Source organism: Ahaetulla prasina, chromosome 7 (assembly GCF_028640845.1).
Source record: "Ahaetulla prasina isolate Xishuangbanna chromosome 7, ASM2864084v1, whole genome shotgun sequence".
In the NCBI taxonomy this organism is placed as follows: Eukaryota; Metazoa; Chordata; class Lepidosauria; order Squamata; family Colubridae; genus Ahaetulla; species Ahaetulla prasina.
This window is the reverse complement of record NC_080545.1, coordinates 5,562,561-5,585,160: the sequence shown is the minus strand read 5'-3', so window position 1 is coordinate 5,585,160 and position 22,600 is coordinate 5,562,561. Positions and strand designations below refer to the sequence as shown.

At 42.8% G+C, this 22,600-nt stretch overlaps 1 protein-coding gene across 1 annotated transcript; it reads left to right on the top strand.

The window, feature by feature from the left end:
• Positions 1 to 210: 210 nt before the first annotated feature.
• On the top strand, positions 211 to 17,073 carry GNAI1 (G protein subunit alpha i1). Its single transcript, XM_058190326.1, has 8 exons — positions 211 to 682; positions 9,789 to 9,831; positions 9,924 to 10,065; positions 11,222 to 11,379; positions 13,682 to 13,810; positions 14,785 to 14,914; positions 15,965 to 16,118; positions 16,824 to 17,073. The coding sequence occupies exons 1-8, from the start codon at positions 565 to 567 to the stop codon at positions 17,012 to 17,014; spliced, it is 1,065 nt and encodes a 354-aa protein (XP_058046309.1). The 5' UTR covers positions 211 to 564; the 3' UTR covers positions 17,015 to 17,073.
• Positions 17,074 to 22,600: the final 5,527 nt, after the last annotated feature.

Below are 22,600 nucleotides of genomic sequence, written 5' to 3'. Positions count from 1 at the left end.
CTCTTCCTCCTCCTATTCTTCCTCCTCCTCCTCTTCTTCCTTTCCTCCTCCTCCTCTTCTCCTCCTCTTCCTCCCCCATTCTTTCTCCTCCTCCCTCCACTTCTTCCTGTTCCTCCTCCCCCTATTCTTTCTCCCCTCCTCCTCCTATTCTTTCTCCTCCTCCTCCTCCCTCCTCTTCTTCTTCCTCTTCCTCCTCCCTCAACTCTTCCTCCTCCTCGTCCCCGCCGGCTTTCCTCCCTTAAGTGCTGAAATATTTGGAAGAATCCCAGGGACTCAATTCTTTTGCCTTGGACGCTCCATCCTTGCAAAGCTTTGAGGATCGCGGATCGAGCCTTCTGGGCCTCTCGCTCGCTCTCTTTTCCCCTTTTGGGGTGGGCGGAGGGTGGGGAGGGAGGGGGGTTTGCTTAAGCCGGCTCAGTTTTTCCTTCCACCCCTCCCGGCTTCCCACCAACCCGTAGCGGACTCTCGTCAAAGGAGTCGGAGAAGGGGGCCGTTGTCCTTCCCCTCCCCCTCTTCTTGCTGGTCTTCGCCGCTCCCTCCATCCCACCCCAAAAGCCCCCCGCGATGGGCTGCACCCTGAGCGCGGAGGACAAGGCGGCGGCCGAGCGGAGTAAGATGATCGATCGGAATCTCCGAGAAGACGGGGAAAAAGCGGCCCGCGAAGTCAAGCTCCTACTCCTGGGTAAGGAGATACTCCCGGGGGGAGGGTGGCTTTGAGTCTTCTTTCACCGTCTCTCCCCTGCCAGGCCTGGCAAGCGATCCTCTGCATTGTAGTGTGGCTCTTTACCCATGTAGTATGGCTGTAGTATTATTATTCTTATGCAGTATGGCTGTAGCATTATTATTGCTATGTAGTATGGCTGTAGTATTATTAGTCCTATGTAGTATAGATGTAGTATTATTATGTATACTTCTTATCTTCTTTAATACCCCCTCTTACTGGTATTATTGTTATGATTATAATTAATAATGATATAATAATCAGAGACAAATTCCTTGTGTGTCCAATCACACTTGGCCAATAAAGTATTCTGTCCTGTCCTGTCCTGTCCTGTCCTGTCCTGTCCTATCCTATCCTATCCTATCCTATCCTATCCTATCCTATCCTATCCTATCCTATCCTATCCTATCCTATTCTATCCCATCCCATTTTCTACTCTAATTCTTTCTCTTCTCTTCTCTTCTCTTCTCTTCTCTTCTCTTCTCTTCTCTTCTCTTCTCTTCTCTCTTCTCTTCTCTTCTTCTCTTCTCTTCTCTTCCTTCCTTCCTCCCTTCCTTCTCTTCTTCTCTTCCTCTTCTCTTCTCTTCTCTTCTCTTCTCTTCTCTTCTCTTCTCTTCTCTTCTCTTCTCTTCTCTTCTCTTCTCTTCTCTTCTCTTCTCTTCTCTTCTCTTCTCTCTTCCCTTCCCTTCCCTCCCCTTCCCTTCCCTTCCCTTCCCTTCTCCCTTCTTTCTTCTCTTCTCTTCTCTTCTCTTCTTTTCTTTTCTCTTCTTTTCTCTCCTCTCCACTCCTCTCCTCTCCTCTCCTCTCTCTCATGGCGTAAAACCCACTTAACAAATGTTTCACTTAGCACATAAATTTTGGGCTCAGTTATGGTTGTAACTAATTGTACCTGGAAGGTTGATGTGGGTGCAAATGAATATAGGAATAGAAATATCTAATATTCAAAAATAATAATTCCCATTCAAAGTAATTCCCTAAGTTTTATGAATTTGTGTTATGTTGTGTGTGTGTGTGAGAGAGAGAGAGGGGGGGGAGGGAGAGGGAAGGAAAGAGAGAGAAAGAATGTGTGAGAGAAAGAGAGTGAGTGAGAGAGAAAGAGAATGAGAGAGAGAGAGAAAGAGAGAGAGGGAGGGACGGAGAGGGAGGGGGAGAGAGAGGGAAAGAGAGAAAGTATGTGTGTGTGAGAGAGAGAGAAGGAGGGAGAGGGAGGGACAGAGAGAAATAGAGGGACAGAGAGAGAGAGAGAGAGAGAGAGAGAGAGAGAGAGAGAGAGAGAGAGAGAGAGAGAGAGGACAATGGAACAGCTTGCCTCCTGAAGTTGTGGTTGCTCCATCGCTGGAGATTTTTAAGAAAAGATTGAACAATCATTTATTTGGGATGGCACGAAGTCTCCTGCCTTGGGAAGGGGGGGTTGGACTAGAAGACCTCCAAGGCCCCTTCCTACCCTTGAATATAGAGGGAAAATGGGAGCATTCCTTGAACATCTGGAAAACAGCTGGTGTGGCACGTCACTATTAGTAGCTTTTCTCCTCCATCTCTCTCCTTTCCCCTCCCCCTCCAACCATTCATACGGTTTTCCTCAATTCCTTTCCATCTTTCAGATCCATTATCCTACCCTTCCTAAGCTCCCAGGGAATTCTGGGAGTTGTAGTTCTTAGCACTAAATAGAAGAGGGGTCTCCAATCTTGGCAACTTTTAAGACTTTGCTGGCTGAGGAACTCTGGGAGTTGAAGTCCACAAGTCTTAAAGTTGTCAAGGTTGGAGACCCCTAAAATAGAAAACAGGAGGTAGGAAAACGCTACATTAAATCATTGCTTCTAAAATCAAACCGGCGTTCAGTAAGCCGTTAGTAGTTCCCCTGACTGAATATCTATTTTTTTTCCCCTCCAAGGTTATTTTTTTTCTTTATGCCAAGGCCTCTTCCCCACTCTTAAAGCAGAAAAATCCAGAGAATGTGTGCGGTTTCTTAAAATACTTTGCTAGGTTTTTGCTGCCGCAAACCAACACAAGGACTTCCTTTAAAAGCTTCCACCGTACCGTGTTACTCTATTGTTGCATTCTGTTGTGTATAAACAATACGATTACCTCAGTCAGAAATTTCCTTTTATTCTCAAGAAACACCTGCGCTGTTAATCCACACGGCTAAACAACTTTCCCATTGTCTGAACGCAGAATCTGCTTCCTGAAACATAAGTTTGATTGAATTCTGTGGGACATAGAACTTAACGCACGTCTAAGTCAGACCTTCGGTTCCGTCGTGTTACAGGTGGTGCTCGAGTTACGACCGCAACCAAGCCCAAAATTTCTGTTGCTGACCGAGACATTTGTTCGGTGGGATTTTGCCCCGTTTTTTTTGCCACCGTTGTTAAGCGAATCTCTCCGGTTGTTGAAGTTAGTAATACCGTTGTTCAGTGAACCCGGCTTCCCCATTGACTTCGCTCATCGGAAGGTTGCAAAAAAGTGATCATGTAAATATGGAACGAGTTGCCAAGTGTCTGAATTTTGAACAGATGACCACGGGAAATGCTGGGATAGTCCTAAAAGAGTGAAAAGAGGTTATAAGCAGTGGTAGGATTCAGCCAGTTCGCACCACTTCGGGAGAACCGGTTGTTAACTTTCTGAGCAGTTTGGCAAACTGGTTATTGGAAGAAATCATTAGGGCAGAGAACCGGTTGTTCAATTACTTGAATCCCACCACTGGTTATAAGCCATTTTTTCCCCCAGTGCTATTGAAACTTCCAACTGTCACTAAACAAACTGTTGAAAGTCAAGGATAATCTGCAGTTCCCTGTTCCTTACAATGCCCATCAAAACATACACCCCCAAAAAGAATTCTGTGGATTATTCTTGTGTGTGTTGCAAGCTTGCAATTTTACCTGAAAGTCTGCCTCGGTTGTACTTAGTGGGTTTAGTAGAATCCTCACAAGAACATGGTTGACTAATTCTTCTCACTGCGTAATTTTTGCAACCTCTTGTCTTTAATCGTCCCTTAGCTTTCATTTACAGTAGTGGCCAAAATTGTGGAAAATTTTTTAGGAAAAGTGTTTTTTTCTAAAACTAGCTAATAACACTACTTTTTTTTTTGCCTTCCAAGTCCCAGCTGATCGGGAGGAAATGGGGATTTTGCAGTAACCTTCCCCTGGAGTGGGGAGGGAATGGGGATTTTGCAGTAACCTTCCCCTGGAGTGGGGAGGGAATGGGGATTTTGCAATATCCTTCCCCCAGGAGTGGGGAGGGAATGGGGATTTTGCAGTATCCTTCCCCCAGAAGTGGGGAGGGAATGGGGATTTTGCAGTAACCTTCCTTTGGAGTGGGGTGGGAATGGGGATTTTGCAGTAACCTTCCTTTGGAGTGGGGTGGGAATGGAGATTTTACAGTATCCTTCCTCTGGAGTGGGGTGGGAATGGAGATTTTGCCGTATCCTTCCCCTGCCATGCCCACCAAGCCACGCCCACAGAACCGATAGTAAAAAAAAATTGAATCCCACTACTGTTACATACAGTTGTCATATCTCCTTAATTTTCCTTTCCCTAAATTAAATACTTTCAGTTTGTTCAGAATGTTTGTCTCTACTGTTTGGTCTCTTCTCCCTGATCTCCTTGTCACTTTTCCCCATCATTCTTAAAATACGACATCAGAAAATGGATACAAAACTTTTCAATATGCAGTCTAATCTGGGCTATTCAAAGTTGGTATTATTCTTTGTAATAATACAATCAGGATTCTTATGTTTATATAGGTTTATATATGTGTGTGTGTGTGTGTGTTTATGATTCTTGTGTTAATTAGAATAGAATAGAATAGAATAGAATAGAATAGAATAGAATAGAATAGAATAGAATAGAATAGAATAGAATAGAATAGAATAGAATTTTTTATTGGCCAAGTGTGATTGGACACACTAGGAATTTGTCTTGGTGCATATGCTCTCAGTGTATATAAAAGAAAAGATACCCAACACTTAATGATAGTCATAGGCTACAAATTTAACACTTAATGATACAACACTTAATGATAGTCATAGGCTACAAATAAGGAATCAGGAAACAATATCAGGAAACAATATAGGCTTATACATACACTGCTCAAAAAAAATAAAGGGAACACAAAGATTATGTAACACATCCTAGATCTGAAGGAATGAAATATTCTTATTAAATACTGTGCATTGTGTTGTTTAGGTGTTCCCTTTATTTTTTTTGAGCAGTATATAAAGGCTTCACATATACAGGCTTAGCTAATATTTTAAATTGCTGTATCAGAGGGTAGAACAAGAAGCAATGGGTGGAAACTAATCAAGGAGAGAAGCAACCTAGAACTAAGGAGAAATTTCCTGACAGTGAGAACAATTAATCAGTGGAACAACTTGCTTGCAGACGTTGTAAATGCTCCAACACTGGAAATTTTTAAGAAAATGTTGGATTGCCATTTGTCTGAGATGGTGTAGGGTTTCCTGCCTGGGCAGGGGGTTGGACTAGAAGACCTCCAAGGTCCCTTCCAACTCTGATATTATTATTATTATTATTATTATTATTATTATTATTATTATTATTATTATGTTGTTGTTGTTGTTGTTGTTGTTGTTGTTGTTGTTGTGAAATAGGACAGGACAGGTAGCTATAATGCTTTGTCAGGAAAAATTTGTCAGGAAAAATACTTTGTCAGGAAAAGGTCAAGAAAAGAAGACAGAAATATATAACATAATCATGTTTCGGCCAAAGTGACTTGTTTCCAATAAATTGATTTAGCTATCTTTTCATATTTCATCCTTAAATTGGCTAGCTATGTTATCATCTTCCTTTCGGCCTAGGTTGGCAACTGGTTCTGCAGTTCCCAATTAATTCTGTTTTAGATCTGGGGTAAAAACATTTAGATCAAGGGTGTCAGACTGGATTTCTTCGAGGGCCGGATTAGTATTGTAGTTCTCCATGGGCCGGACGGACCAGGGGAGCGGCGGGGAGACGGGATGGTTGCCTCCTGGAGCACCCTGCCGGCCAAAACGGAGCACGTGGCCCTCTCTGCCCTGTTTTTGACCTGAATGTCCTCCTGCAGCACTTTTCTGGCCAAAATGTGGCATGGGGGAGGTGCGCGTGGACCTCCCCCACAAGTTCATTTTCAGCCTCCATGGTTTCCAGCAGGACTCTGCCAGCCAAAAACAGGCGACGCGGAGGCCCCGTGAGGCCCCTGCACGGCCCGTTTTTGACCATCAGAGCGCTACTGGAGGTTGGAGAGGCCTAAAACGGGCCTTGCAAGGCCTCCATGTGGCCCATTTTTGGCCAGCAGAGGCACCACAGGCGGGGGCTTTGATATTTCCAGGCTGGCCCCATGGGCTAGATTTTAGCACCCCATGGGTCGGATCTAGCCCATGGGCCCTGATTTAGATTAATAAAACTATTTTTCAGCAGGTGGTAGATCTTCTATATTCATCTTCCTGTAATAAGAATTTCGATCATTTTAGAAATGACAATGAAAATATACTACAAGTACTATTATACTTGTAGTATAGGAAATGTTCTTCTGGTTTATGTGAATTTTTCTAGGCTGATGTTTATGTTATACAAGTGTTTCCAAATGGAAATTTGTTTCTTTTTTTTACAGGGCAAAATTTTTTGTTTTCCATAATAATTCCCACAATTTGAGCAGTGTACAATACAATCACTTATCCAACAATCGATCCTATACTCAAATTATACTCCATCAGGGCTGCTCGACCGCCACTCCCTCCCTTAATCCTTTCTACCCTTCTCATCCTTCTTCGACTTTCCCCACCATCCTTCTCCTCGCTTTCCTACTTCCCCACCTCTTTCCCACTTCTCACTACCATCCTTTCTAACCCTCTATCTTCTCCTTCTTCTTCTCCTCCTATCCTTTCTTCTCCCTCCCTTCTTTCCTACCTACCTACCTGCCTACCTACTTTCTTCCTTCTTTACTCCTCTTTCCTTACCCTTTCCCTTCGGGAGTGGTTACCGAGCAGTCCCGACTTTACACCATTCCAACTTGTTTAATTCTACCATTATTCCTGTACAATGGCAATCAATCAATTTATAATCTTCCCCTTCCCCCCCCCCATTTCCCCCCCCCCCGAGACTTCCCAGAACAGAATACAGGGTATTGTAAAGGTGGTAGATCTTCTATATTCATCTTCCTGTAATAAGAATTTCGATCTTTTTAGAAATGACAATGAAAATATACTACAAGTACTACTATACTTGTAGTATAGGAAATGTTCTTCTGGTTTATGTGAATTTTTCTAGGCTGATGTTTATGTTATACGAGTGTTTCCAAATGGAAATTTGGTTCTTTTTATTGTCCTATAATATTGTCCTGTAAAGCTAAACTAAATCCATGAGAAATAAAAAAATGAAAAAGTGCTAGCTGTCTATGTAGTATCAATTAGTTCTTGCATATTAATCAGCAAAGTTACTACTATTATTAAAATGTACAAGTCACAAAAATTTGTTCTGACTTCAGATCGAAACCCAGTGCAAAGTTATGTCATCGCTTGGATTACAGTTATGCAGTTATGTCAAATAAAATTAGGTTATAACTTTGTCCTAGACTACATCTGATGTACTTTGGCTGTGTCAAAGATGAACGTTACAGATTAACAGAGTTGGAAGGGACCTTGTAGGTCATCTAGTCCAACCCCCTAACCAAGTAGGAGACCCTACGCCATTTTTGACAATGGCAGCTCAGTCTCTTCTTGAAAGCTTCCAGTGATGAAGCTCCCCAGGAGAAATGTTTCCGGATTTAATTCCGTTTGGTAATTTATTAAATCTTGTAGCAAACCTTGCATATTTTTTTTTTAAATTTGCATTTATATCCCGCCCTTCTCCGAAGACTCAGGGCGGCTTACACTATGTCAAGCAATAGTCTTCATCCATTTGTATATTATACACAAAGTCAACTTATTGCCCCCAACAATCTGGGTCCTCATTTTACCTACCTTATAAAGGATGGAAGGCTGAGTCAACCTTGGGCCTGGTGGGACTTGAACTTGCAGTAATTGCAAGCAGCTGCTGTTAATAACAGCCTGTCTTAGCAGTCTGAGCCACCAGAGGCCCAAAATTTTAGTATTTTAGTCCAAAATACTTTTTCGCTTTTTTGCTTCGGGGCATAAACACCAGGCATGAAAGAAGGTACCTTGTGTGCTGGTTGCATTTGTACCCAAACCTAAGCTCCAAGTCCATCAAATCCTATTAATAGTCTGAATTATATAAATAAATATGACACTAGGGAGTGGTGCGGTGGCCTAGAGGTGGAGCTCTTGCCTCACAATCAGGAGGCTGTGAGTTCGATCCTAGGTAGAGGCTGATATTTCTCTCTCTGGGCACAATGAAATTTTAATCTGCTGAACAAAACTCCGCATTGGCAACAGGAAGGGCATCCGGCCATTCAAACACTCTGCTAGCTCCATTTAGTTGCCCAGACTCCACCCGGCAAGGGATTACGGGGTTGTTAAAAGATGATGAGGATATAAATAAATATGAAAGTATATATAAGATATATTCAGGAGCATCTGTCTTTCCCTTATAATAGCAATGTCTAAGAAGTGATTAGACTCCATTTCAACCTTAAATCTGAAAATCACCATAATCAGAGAATCCTGATTTGGGTTGTGTGCTTTTCCTAGAGGTTTTTCACAGACAATACACCATTAGTTTACCTCTTGAATATATAAGCATAAATATAATGGTTATGTATTCAAGAGGTAAACTAATGGCATATTGCGATCAAATGGACCGTTGGAGGATTCTAAACATCTTTAAAACAGTGGATCTTACATAGATATTTTTTTTTGAGTTGCAACCTTAATACACCCTTTAGGGATTTATCACTATCCAATAAAAAATAGAATAGAATATTCTTTAGAATAGAATAATCTTTATTGGCCAAGTGTGATTGGACCCACAAGGAATTTGTCTCTGGTGTATAAAATCTCAGATTTGATTTGATTTGATTTGATTTGATTTGATTTAATTCTCTGTGAAATAGTCTTCAGTCTTTTCAGACTTCTGAAAAGTAGAAATAGACTTCTCTTAGCTGGAAGTGTGTTCTCTAAATAGCAAAGGCAGTAGTTCAAATTGCAAAGAAAGCGTTGGGAGGAAGTCAAGGCAAATAATTCTGATTTTTCTTTTTCCAGTTGGCTGAAGAGCTTATCTGATCTAAGATCTAAGATAGATCTTGATTTAATGAAGGAACAGTAGGGTATAATTGATGTTCACAAAACCAATCTAGCTTATCTCAGTAAGGAAGAAATAGTGGGTTATAGAAATGTCAAAGATTCCAGGAAAGAATTGGAATATAGAATAGAATAGAATAGAATAGAATAGAATAGAATAGAATAGAATAGAATAGAATAGAATAGAATAGAATAGAATAGAATTTTTTATTGGCCAAGTGTGATTGGACCCAAAAGGAACTTGTCTTGGTGCATATGCTCTCAGTGTACATAAAAGAAAAGATACGTTCACCAAGAATCATAAAGGACAACACTTAATGATAGTCATAGGGTACAAATAAGCAATCAGGAAACAATCAATATCAACATAAATCGTAAGGATATAAGCAATAAAGTTACAGTCATGCAGTCATAAGTGGAAGGAGATGGGCAATGGGAACGATGAGAAGATTAATAATATGCATATTTAGTGAATAGTTTTACAGTATTGAGGGAATTATTTGTTTAGCAGAGTGATGGTGTTCGGGAAGAAACTGTTCTTGTGTCTAGTTGTTCTGGTGTGCAGTGCTCTGCAGTGTCATTTTGTGGGTAGGAGCACTTCTGCTTAGACCTGCAAAATCAGTCAGACAATCAATCATATAGCTCACAGTCACAAAATTGTATCTATTCCATTAAAAAAAAATGGAATTTTGTTCAAGGTAAGAGCACAGGTGAATGAAGTCTGGCTTTTTAAAATATACAGCTGAATTTGACCTCTGGACTTGCAGGATTGATGTCAGCTTTTCCGGAGAGGAAATATGATCAGATGAGCTAATTCTACTACATGCCTTTATTTAGAATATTTCCCTTAAATAACTCATTGTGTCTTTGTGGGGTTCTTTTTAGGAGCCGGTGAATCCGGAAAAAGCACAATTGTCAAACAAATGAAGTAAGTATGCTTAAGGGTGAGGATATAAACTTAGTGAAGTTCAGGAAATGATGTCATGAAACCTAAAAGGTGATTTTATTTTTCTTGATCAGAATTATCCACGAAGCTGGATATTCCGAAGAAGAATGTAAACAATATAAAGCGGTTGTCTATAGTAATACAATTCAGTCCATTATTGCTATCATAAGAGCTATGGGGAGACTGAAAATAGACTTTGGAGATTCAGCCAGGGCTGTAAGTATTAACTTTTTAATATTCTCTTTAAATACAGGCCTTAAATCTGAAATTCAGAATTCAGAAATTCAGGAACTTTGATATTCCTGCTACTGTAGATTCAGAAGGAGGGGGAGGGGGAGAAGGAGGAGGAGGAGGAGAAGAAGAGAAAGAAAAGGAGGAGGAGGAAGAGGAGGAGGAGGAGGAGAGAAGAAGAAGAGGAGGAGGGGGGGAGGAGAATGGGAATGGGAAAAGAAGGAGGAGAAGGAGAAGGAAGAAGGAGGAGGAGGAGCAGGAGAAAAAGGAGGAGGAGGAGAAGGAGAAGGACAAGAAGAGAAAGAGGAGGAGGAGGAAAGGAGGAGAAGAAGAGGAGAAGAAGGAGGAGGAGAATGGGAATGGGAGGAGCAGGGAAAAGAAGAAGGAGGAGAAGGAGAAGGAGGAGAAAGAGGAGGAGGAGGGAGGAGGAGGAAGAAGAGAAGAACAAGGGAGGAGGGAGGAGGAGAATGGGAATGGGAGGAGGAGGAGGAGAAAGAGGAGGAGGAGGAAGAGGAGAAGAATGGGAGGAGGAGAATGGGAATGGGAAGAGCAGGAGGAGCAGGGAAAAGAAGAAGGAGGAGAAGGAGAAGGAGAAGAAGAGAAAGAGGAGGAGGAGGAGGAGGAGGAGAAGGGGAGGAGGGAGAGGAGGAGAATGGGAATGGGGGGAGGAGGAGGAGAAAAAGAGGAGGAGGAGGGAAGAGGGAGGAGGAGGAGAAGAAGAGGAGAAGAATGGGAGGAGGGGGAGGAGGAGAATGGGAATGGGAGGAGGAGAAGGAGAAGGAAGAAGAAAGAGAAGGAGAAGGAGAAACTCTCATCCCCTAGCCCTTGACTGAGAACTTTTAGTGAATTGTAAATTTGTAGCTGTCACTTCCTGAAGCTGATATGTCAGTAGTTGTCTCTTGGGTGTCTGCTCCTAAAATCTTAGTGTTGATCATGTAGTCCTGGAACACTTATTCAGGATTCATGAAGATTTCATCGTGTGAATGGATTTCTTTTCTCCTAAAAAAAAATCACTTCCCAGTCAGAAGGTATAAAACTGCTCCGTAGTGCGGTGAAAAACCTGACGTGGAGCAATTCCTACGAAATGAATAACAGCGTTTGAGTTCTTCAGGTTCTTTTTTTTTTCTCTCTTTCACAATAGGACGATGCGCGTCTACTCTTTGTCCTCGCTGGAGCAGCAGAAGAAGGTTTTATGACAGGAGAACTTGCCGGGGTGATCAAAAGATTGTGGAGAGACTCTGGAGTTCACGCCTGTTTCAATCGATCGAGAGAATATCAGCTTAATGACTCGGCCGCATAGTAAGTATCCAAAAAGAATTACGCCATCTGATGCAAATGTTCTGACGCAAGAAATGAGAGCTCCGATTTTTTTTTTGATTTTTTTTGCAAAATGAGAACAGCCAAAGCCAATTCAACCAGGGTAAATTTGCACAGAACTATACATCCTTATTGTGGCCCATCGGCTGCCAGCAGAGCTAGCTGCAGAGTCAGATGAGGAAGAGGTTGAAGGAGAACCTGGGCCGGAAGGCTCTGATAAGGAAACAGTATCAGAGACAGAGGAAGAGCCAGGGCCTTCTATCCTCCCCCAGGTGGAGAGGGCCTGAGTGTTGTGGCCTGTCGGCTTCCAGCCCGTCCAACAGCCGAATCACATGAGGAGGCAGCGTGGGAGTCAGGGCCAGCATCAAGGCAACCTGAGAGCTCCAAGGGGGAAGAGAGAATGGAGATGGCAGAGAGAGAGAGAGAGAGAGAGAGAGGCAGAGCCTGGGCCATCCGTCAGGCCTCAGGTGGAGAGTCAACAGCCCCCAGGTCTGGAGGTGGCTGATGAGGAAGAGGAGGAACAGCTGGGTCCAGTGCCTGACGCACTGATGCACAAAAGGCAGAGGAGAGGAGAGCAGTGGAGATCTATGGGCCGGTCAAGGTTCTGCGCAAGCGCAGAAGTGCCATGCATGAAAAAAACAAGCACACACATACGGTTCTGAACCAATAGCGAAGGTAAGTGGAACACTGAGCTGAGTGAGGGGGAGGAACAGATGGGGCCCATCCCAGATGCGTGTATGCACAGAGATGAAAGGAGAGGAGAACAAAGGAAAGCAGTAAGCTGGATCTCAGGGAGAAGGAGACGTAGACGATAGCCAGTCTCTCCCTGGCTGGGAAATAAATAGGAGGGGTCGGTTGTCACAGAAAACCGTTCGTTTCTAGTATACAACAAGATCTAAAATAAAACTATGTTGAATGTTACTGTTCTTACGCTAATAAATAGCTTACCGGTACAAATCTCTGCTGCTCCTGATTATATTTCAAAATCAGAGACTACTACTGTTTACAGGAAGTCTTCGACTTAACATTTCAGTAAGTGACCATTCAAAGTTACAACGGCACTGAAAAACGTGACTTGCAACCATTTTTCACACTTATGACCGTTGCAGCGTCCCGACGGTCACCTGATTCACATTCGGATGCTTGACAACGGACTCATATTTTTGACGGTCACGTGATCTCCCTTTTGCGACCTTCTGACAAGCCAATTCAAAGGGGAAACCAAGGTCACCTAGCAACCGTGTTACGAATTTAACCACTGCAGCAATTCACTTAACGACTGTGCCAAGAAAAGTCCTAAAGTGGGGGAAAACTTGCTTAACACATTCCTCACTGATCGTTGTGGTCCGCCAGCAGCCTGCGGAGCTGGCAGTGGAGTCAGACAGCGATGAGGCTGAAGAAGAACATGGGCCAGTCCTGGAGGCTGGGGAAGGCCCGGACAAGGACTCTGCATCGGAGGCAGAGATGGGGCCGGGGTCATCGGGGAATGAGGTGCGGACTCCAGAGCTTCCAGAGGCTGACAGTAATGAGGCAGAGGAACAGGAGGAGCCTGTTCCTAATGCACGCATGAGAAGAGCTGCCAGAAGGCAAGAGCAGCTCAAGCAAAGAGGACGACTCAGGAGTAGGGCCAAGAGATGATTGGCTCCTCCCATAAGGCTTAAAAGACCAGCAACGGTGTTTGGGCTCTTTGTCGGAAAACAACATTGATAGCTTTGTCTTGCTGCATTTATTTCTTGTCGGCATCTTCTGCTTTTGAACTTTTGCCAAGAAAAGCCTTGGCAGTTTGCCTAATTAGAGCAAGGTTGGTGGTAAGACTGAAGACTTGTGTTATGAAGAATTTGTTTTGATTTAGTTTGGACTACGCCGAGAAGGAGTTAATTCTCAGCTGTTCTAATAAAGTCTGTCAGTTTTTGAACTGAGTGTGTCTACTACTACCTACTTGGACCTCAGTATCACAATACTGATAGGTTTGTTCTCCTCCTATGTTATGGATTTATGAAGTTAAGCACTTCATCAAGGTCCTTTTGGTATTTGCCGCTTTTGCTAATAATTGCTATTACTTCACCTAGTGTACGAATTCAATCTTCGGGGTTTACTTTTTTAGCCATCTTCTGAATAGTTTTCAGAAACTCTATCTGTTGTCCGTACAACAAGGGCCACAATTCTTGGAAGCTGCCCGCAACTTTAAAGCAGTTAAAAGAAAGTTTTGGCCAAGCTAATCTTTATGATATGTACAGTTCAATTTAAGATTAAAAGGCCTTTGCTATTTATTCTGTCTTCCTAGCTATTTGAATGATTTGGATAGAATCGCCCACACCAATTATATCCCAACACAACAAGATGTCCTCAGGACCAGAGTGAAAACCACAGGAATAGTGGAAACTCATTTTACTTTCAAAGATCTCCATTTTAAGTAAGTAACAGCCTTAGAAATATGATATCGGGTCTTCAGTGTGTAATTCAAATATTTTCTTTGCATGAAATATGAGAAGAGACTATATTTCTGTCTGGAACAGAGTATTTGTTCTGGCCCGCCAGCAGCAAGCGGAGCTGGTGGCAGTGTGTGCATGCACAGAGCTGCCAGGAGAAGGGAACAGCTAAGGAACAAGGGTCGACTCAGGAGTAAAGCCACAGGTGGATGGTGAATGGCCCCTCCCATAGGGAATAAAGAGGAGCGAAAGAGGAGTGGAGTTTGCAGGAGACAATTAGTTTGCTTAATTGGTTCATGACTCTCCGAGACTCCTTGCCAAGTTTTGAAGATATCGGCCTGGCAGTTCTCCAAGCCAGATAAAGTCTGTGACTGTAAATTCTCCCGTAAAAGACTTTGCTGGATGTGAATGAGAAGAATTCACGGTAACTTAATAAAAAGGGGTTCTTGTCGGGACTTCATGCTCTTGGGAAGCCAAAGTTAGAACAGTATTTCATAATATTTTTAAGCTGGCAAGCATTGATTGATTGATTGATTGATTGATTGATTGATTCATTCATTCATTCATTCATTCATTCATTCATTCAACCTTTTTAATTTAGAAGGTAGACAGCAAAATATAAAACTGAAAAACAGAACTGGAAGATCCTGGGAAATAGCAGCTCCAGAAAGGAGCACCTTCCACAGTTTGTGATTAAGGGTCTAATTTGCAAAACCAGAAAGAAAAATGGTGATATCTTCTAATGAATACAGAGATATGTCACATATAATGTGAAATTAATTTTGCTTTTGAATGCAGAAGGTACTTTGGAAACTCTTTTCCGTTCGCTAGATTTGGTTTATAATCTTTCTCTTCAATTCTAGGTCTCCTAATTAATTTTGTTCTGGGTAGAATCCATTCTAAAAAATCAGCTGATTGGGTTTTTTTATTTATTTATTTTTTTGTTCTTGTTTTGCAGGATGTTTGATGTTGGAGGCCAAAGATCAGAAAGGAAAAAATGGATTCATTGCTTTGAGGGGGTTACAGCTATAATTTTTTGTGTGGCGCTTAGCGATTATGACTTGGTCCTTGCAGAAGATGAAGAAATGGTAAGTGAACAAGGAAAGAAGGAAGGAAGGAAGGAAGGAAGGAAGGAAGGAAGGGAGGGAGGGAGGGAGGGAGGGAGGGAGGGAGGGAGGGAGGAAGGTAGGTGCTCTTATGCTGGTCCTCTCATGCACTCCCCTTACAGACCTCTGAGGAATGGGGTGAGGTTGACAGCGGACAATCTTAGGTTAAAATTTTGCGGGTCTGGGAAAGAAACCACACAGTCAGGTAGTGCATTCCAGGCATTAACAACTCTGTTACTGAAGTCATATTTTCTGCAATTGAGTTTGGAGCGGTTCACTTTAAATTGTATCTATTGTGTGCTCGTGTATTGTTGTGGTTGAAGCTGAAGTAGTCATTGACAGGTAGGACATTGTAGCAGATGATTTTATGAGCTATGCTTAGGTCAGACTGAAGTTGGCATAGTTCTAAGTTGTCTAAGGCCAAAATTTGGAGTCTGATGGCATAAAGTATTTTGTTGCGAGCGGAGGAGTGGAGGACTCTTCTTGTGAAATATTTCTGGATGCGCTCAATTGTATTAATGTCCGATATGCAGTGCGGGTTCCAGACAGATGAGCTGTCTTCAAGAATTGGTCTAGCAAATGTTTTGTATGCTCTGGTTAGTAGTGTGATATTACCGGAGAAGAAGCTACGCAAGATTAGGTTTACAACCCTTAATGCCTTTTTGGCGATATTGTTACAGTGGGCTTTGGCACTTAGATCAGTTGATATGAGTCCTCCAAGGTCCTTGACAGAGTGAGGGTCATCTACAAGGTCATGTCCACTCAGTTTGTATTTTGTGTTCTGATTCCTTTTGCCAATGTGTAAGACAGAACATTTGTTGGTTGAGATTTGGAGTTGCCAATTGTTTGACCATTCCGTCACAAACTCAAGGTATTTTTGAAGGGTAGCAGCATTGTAGGTGGTGTTAAATAGTTTTAAATCATTGGCGAAGAGAACGCATTTACTTATAATAATAATTTATCTTGATATTATTACGCAGAGAAGTGAGGAAAGAAAATTGATATATTGTCTCTTTTTTTTCCCATTTGCAGAATAGGATGCACGAAAGCATGAAATTATTTGATAGCATCTGCAACAATAAGTGGTTTACAGACACCTCTATTATCCTGTTCTTAAATAAAAAGGATCTCTTTGAAGAAAAAATTAAAAGGAGTCCTCTTACTATTTGTTATCCAGAATATCCAGGTATATCTCTCCCCCATTTTATGCAGAGAAAACATGTTGATCTTAACAGAATAACAGAGTTGGAGGGGACCTTGGAGGTTTTCTAGTCCAAACCCTGATCAGGCAGGAAACCCTATAGTATTTCAGACAAATGGTTGCCTACTCTCTTCTTAAAAACCTCCAGTGATGGATGGAGGGAGGGAGGGAGGGCAGGAGAGAAGGAAGGAAGGAAGGAAGGAAGGAAGGAAGGAAGGAAGGAAGGAAGGAAGGAAGGAAGGAAGGAAGGAAGGAGACCGTATACCATTTGAGATAAGTAGCTGTCCAGTTTCTTCTTCAAAAGCTCCAGTGATGGATGGATGGATGGATGGATGGAAATTGAACAAAGAGAGATTCAACCTGGAAATAAGGAGAAATTTTCTGACAGTGAGAGCAATGAACCGATGGAACAGAAGTTGCCTTCAGAAGTTGTGGGAGCTTCATCACTGGAGGCTTTCAAGAAGAGACTGGACTGCCATCTGTCAGAAATGGTGTAGGGTCTCCTGCTTGGCCGGTGGGGGGTTGGAATAGATGACCTACAAGGTCCCTTCCAAACTCTGTTAATCTGTAGGTTGACTCCCTCTTCTTTGTGGCAACCCCTGAGATATTGGAACACCACTATCACGTCACCGTGCACTCTAAAGGGCCTAAATGTACCTTTGCTTTTTTCTCTCTCCTCCCCTCTTTTAGGATCAAACACATATGAAGAAGCAGCTGCGTACATCCAGTGTCAGTTTGAAGACCTAAACAAGCGAAAAGACACAAAGGAAATTTACACCCATTTCACCTGTGCCACCGATACCAAGAATGTCCAATTTGTCTTCGATGCGGTCACCGACGTTATCATCAAGAATAATTTGAAAGACTGTGGTTTATTCTAAACATATACGTCCAACTATCCTTTCTTTTTTAAAAAAACAAAAACCAAATGTGCTTTTTTTTAAAAAAAGACCATGAATAATTTTAGGGCTGGGGGTTTATTTATTTTTATTTATATAATGTGATACGTGTGTGTGTGTGTGTGTGTGTGTGTGTGTGTGTGTGTGTGTTTGTGTGTGTGTGTGTCGGGTGAAATCCCAAATTTTTCCCTACCGGTTCTGTGGGTGTGGCGGGCGTGGTGGGCGTGGCAGGGAAAAGATATTGCAAAATCTCCATTCCCTCCCCTCATGGGGGAAGGGTATTGCAAAATCCCCATTCCCACCCCACTCTGGGGCCAGCCAGAGAGGGTATTTGCCGGTTCTCTGAACTATTTAACATTTCTGCTACCGGTTCTCCCGAACCTGTTAGAACCTGCTGCATTTCACTCCTGGTGTGTGTGTGTGTGTGTGTGTGTGTGTGTGTGTGTGTGTGTGTGTGTGTGTATGAGGTTAAATATATCTGAGGTTAAAAGGAAGAAACAGCTGCTATCACACATTTCTCCTAGAAGCACGAAGCTGTAAACACCTAGCCTGAAGATGACGAATGGGATTTCGTCGAAACGTCATAAGACACTTCCAATTTCTGGGAGAAAACCCGAATAACCAAAGACCCATATATATATATATATATATATATATATATATATATATATATATATATATATATATATATATATATATATATGTATGTTTTCTGAGGTTTTCACGGGTGTTTGTATATAGGTCTTTGGTTGTTCGGTTGTTATATATATATATATATATATATGTAGATCTTTGGTTATTCGGGTTTTCTCCCGCGTAAAATTGGAAGTGTCTTGGCGACGTTTCGACGAAGTCTTGGCAACGTTTCGACGAAGTCTCATACGTCATCTTCAGGCTTCAGCTTGCTTCTGATTTCTCCACATTTCTCCCAGAAGCACGAGCTGAAGCCTGAAGATGACGAATGAGACTTCGTCGAAACGTCGCCAAGACACTTCAATTTTACGCGGGAAAACCCGAATAACCAAAGATCTACATACAAACACCATGAAAACCTCAGAAAACAAATATATATATATATATATATATATATATATATATATATATATATATATATATATATATATATATATATATATATATATATATATATATATATATATGATGTTTCGACAAGGTCTCACTCGTCATCTTCAGGCTGGTGTCTTCGGCTTCGTGCTTCTCGAGCAAAGAGTGGTCGGAGCTGCTGTCTCTCTATAAATACTGGTGGGGAGGTGAGGAGTGTGGCTGTTGAGCGGGTTGGTTGGCTGTGTGGTTGCATCTTGATTGGTAGGTGGAGTGGGTGTTTGCAGATTGGTTGAGGTGGGGAGTATTGCTGTAAGCGGGTTGGTTGGCTGTGTGGTTGCATCTTGATTGGTAGATGGAGTGGGTGTTTGCAGATTGGTCGGCTGTTTCGTAGCATCCTGTGTGGGTGTGGTCCTGGTATATGTATATGTACATATACAGTATATGTATATGTACATATACAGTATGTGTATATGTACAGTATACATATACTGTATATGTGTATTCCATGTGTGGCCTTGGGTTCAAGAATCACTTGAGAAATTCAGTCCTGTTAGTTTATGTAAAAAAGCCATCCATTCTAAGGACCAGACTGATGGAGTCATTCATTCTGTAAATCATTGTTCTATATCCTCATTGGACCAGTTTGAATAACGCTAGGCAACCATGGATACTGCTGTGGAGCATTGACCAGATAGTCAATATGGTCCTTGTGAATGACACAGTTGAAGTCCTGCATCTTTTGACATATGTGAAGAGCACATGATAGAAGAGGTCATGCTTTTATGATGGCCCACCATCCTACTGTTTGAAACCCCACTGGAGATACCTTGTCAAATACAGTAGTGGCCAAAATTGTGGAAACCTTTTGGGAAAAGTGTGTTTTTGAGGTTTGATGGCTAATAACACCACTTTTTTTTTTTTTTTTTGAGTTTCAAGATAATCCTGTTCCACTGTTGAAATGGCCTGGGAATAGCCCAGACCTTAACCAAATTGAAAATCTATGGAGCCGACTAAAGAACCTTGTTAGCCAGAAGTGACCCAACAATAAAACCCACTTCATAGAAGCCATCATTCAATCTTGGTTTCACATGATAACAGCCGCAGAACTCAAAGACTTGATTCACTCCATGGGAAGATATGTTGTAAGGTCATAATTCATGCTAAAGGTGACCCAACTAAGGATTAACTAACATGGGGATCATTTTTGTATCTCTCCCTTTTTCTATGGTGATCATCTTTGTGTATCTCGTTTTTCCTACATTTTTCACTTTTATCCTTTCTACTGTAACTGCTATTTTAACAGCAAATCCTTTTTAAAAGTTATGGCATTACATGCTTGATTAAATTAGCTTTCCATTGATATATAATTTTATGTTACTACTCCAAAAAAAAAAAAAGTGGTGCTTTTAGCTAGTTTTAGAAAATACACTTTTCCCAAAAGGTTTCCACAATTTTGGCCACTGCTGTACCTTGATTATGTATTGACTTTTCTCCATCCAGTATTGGGTTTGTGAGATCCTCGGTGCTCTCTGAGCTTGGTGATGTTTCATTTTCAAACTGGGTGATATCGTCATCAAGAGAATCCCGAAGACTGTTGATGTTCCCTCGTTTGGTAATGAAACATCTGGAAGAAATCCGCCAAGTTCAGAGAACACCAAGGACTTTACAGTTCAACCCTGAGTTACAACTATTCACTTCTACTCCTTGGTTTATATAAACACCGAACACTGCATTTAAGTGATTCGTTGCGTCTTGCCGGAGCGTCCATGTCTTAAAAGCTGTTGTTACAATAGCGAGGATTTTGCTTTGGGGATTGTTAACGACGCTTCTAAAATAATCCTCGCTGTATTTTTTTCACAGGATGCATGTCGCCTTCGTTTTCTTCAAATTTTATTTGTAGATCTGTAATTAGCGTTGTAGACTTGACCCTTGCGTAAAAGGAATCTTTCCACTTGCTCAGGATTAAATAGTAAATGGCCCAACCGTTTTCCTAGAATGAGCATTCTTCAAAGCTTCAATGTCTTGACAATCTTCCCCCCCCCCACTTGCGTTCTTTAGTGCCAAACAAATAACACAAAAGGGAATATTGTGTTAAAAGGAGGTGAGAGCTAAAACGGCACCACATATTCTTTCTTCTCTCCTTCCCCCACTCCCTTCAACTCCCTCTCCCTTTGCCTCCCCCTCCCTCTCCTTCTCCCCCATTCCTTCCCTCTGCCTCTCCCTCTCTCTCCCTCCCTCTTGCTTTGACTCTCCTCCTCCTCCTCTCCTTCTCCCTCCCTGCTTCTCCCTCTCCCCTCCTCTTCCCTCTCCTCTGTCTCTCTCAGTCCCTCCCCCTCCCTCTCCTCTGCCTCCCCCTCCCCCTCCCTTTCCTTCTCCCTTCCACTCCCTCTCCCTTTGCCTCTCCCTCCCTCTCCCCTTTCCTCCCTTCCTCTTTCTCAACAAAGCTGGTCTATGCATTCCAGATCTTCACTTGTTGGCACTGAAAGCATAGCATAAGCATCCAGGTCCAATTGAATTTGGGACTATTTTGCAATGGTTATCAGGGTTCCAATAACACCCTCAATGAAAGAAGACTCCGAGGCTTGGAAGTTCCTCAGAGTTCCATTCCATGTCATACTGGCACATCGAAAGACCGAGCTAGCTACGTTTGTGAATTTTTGAATGCCTACTGATATACCCATGTTTCCCTGAAAATGAAACCGTGTTTTATATAAATGTTTGCTCCCAAAAACACATTAGGGCTTATTTTCCAGTTGGGTCTTATTTGGGGGAAAATACGGTACTAATACATCTATCTGGCTGACGATCTTAACTGGGGCTTATTTTGGGGGGTAGGGCTTATATTATGAGCATCCTGAAAAGTCATGCTAGAAATTATTTTCTCCTTGGGTTTATTTTGCGGGAAACATGGTATCTATTTATCTCTCTCCCAAAGTTTTAAGTTGTGCGCAAATTTTATTCCATTCAACTGTAATAACAAACAGTGGTAAATTACCAGCGTTTGAATTAACTACTGTCTTAATTAATTCTATTGCCTTATTTGCATCTTGGCTCAAAACCTAGTCTGGCTGAAATCTGGGTAGGAATTAATTTGGGGCCTAAAGATGCTTCCCCCCCGCCCTAAAAAACAACTGGACTTTCTTGGGGTTTTGTTTCCCCTAGAACTGAAGAAGCTTCTGGGATGAGAAGCAAAACCTTTTCAAAGAAAAAATCCCCCCAAAAAATTCCAGTTGCCTTTTGGAAAAGAAACAAAACACCTTTTGAGGCAACCATGACCTGGATGATTGAGAATCTCCGTAGACAATGAATTTGGGAGTTTTACCATTCATTTTTTGAGAGATGGCTCTAGGCCTGTAATGGCGAACATATGGCAAACACGCCCAAGGTGACATGCAGAGCCATCTTTCTGGGCGCGCAAGCGATTGCCCAATTCACCTGCAGCTGCGCATGCGTGTATGCCCCAGCTGGTGTTAGGGGCTTCAGTACACATGTGTGCAATTCAGGGAACCTAGCTGGTCTTAGGAGCTCTCCTGCGCATGCGCGCACATTTGTGCACGCACGTGAGAGTACTTGCATGAAGCACGTGCATGCACAGATACAGCTTGCACACACGCCTTGCACCTGCAAAAACCATGCACGTGCGCAGATGATGCAATTGCGCGCAGAGTGCACTGGGGAAGCTGCGCAAAATTGGCACACGTGTGCAAATGGTGCGATTCTGTATGCAGCGCATGGGGGGGGAGCCACACAAAACCTGTGTGCAATTGCAGGTGGTGCTGATCTGTCCCCCTCCGCAGACCGGGAGACATGAGCGATGACTTAATTAGCCAGCAACTATCAGCTCTGGCAGCAAACTAGCGAGCGTTTGCCAAGTGTCTCTGTTATCTCTCTTGATGCCGATGAGTCAGCCAGGAAACCAGGAACAAACAGGACTTCAGCTCTAATTCTCCCTCTAAGCAGTTGATTTGCTTGCCACGAACTGGTATAGCAGCCCTTGCTGCTTTTATATCCTGTGGGGTGTGGCTCCATGACTCAGAACTTCCTAGGCCTGCCCCACCCTTGCTTCTGTTGTTCCCGCCTCTCCTGCCTACGAAACCTAGGGTCCAGCCAGGCCTGATTGCCATCAGCCGGGTCTGGAGGCGTGGCCTGTGGGGGGGGGAAGAGTCAGGGGATGGAGGCCTCATTATCTCCTCCACCTGGCCTGCCTCTGGCTCCTGGAGCTGAGCCAGGGAAGCCGATGGTCCAGAGGTAAGTCCTGATGGCCCTTCCCCCTCACTTTCCAAGTCACTTTCTGGCAGGGGGCCCGGCTCGGGGTGGGGGGGGCACAGACACAACAGGTGCAATTGTGCATGCAGCGCACCGGGGGGAGCTGTTCAAAAGCTGTCCGCATGCACAGATGGTGTGGTTGTGCATGCAGTGCATGGGGGAGGAGCCGTGGATTAGCCGTGCACACGCAAAGCGCACCCCTGTTCAGCACTCAGTGAGTAAAAGATTTGCCACCAC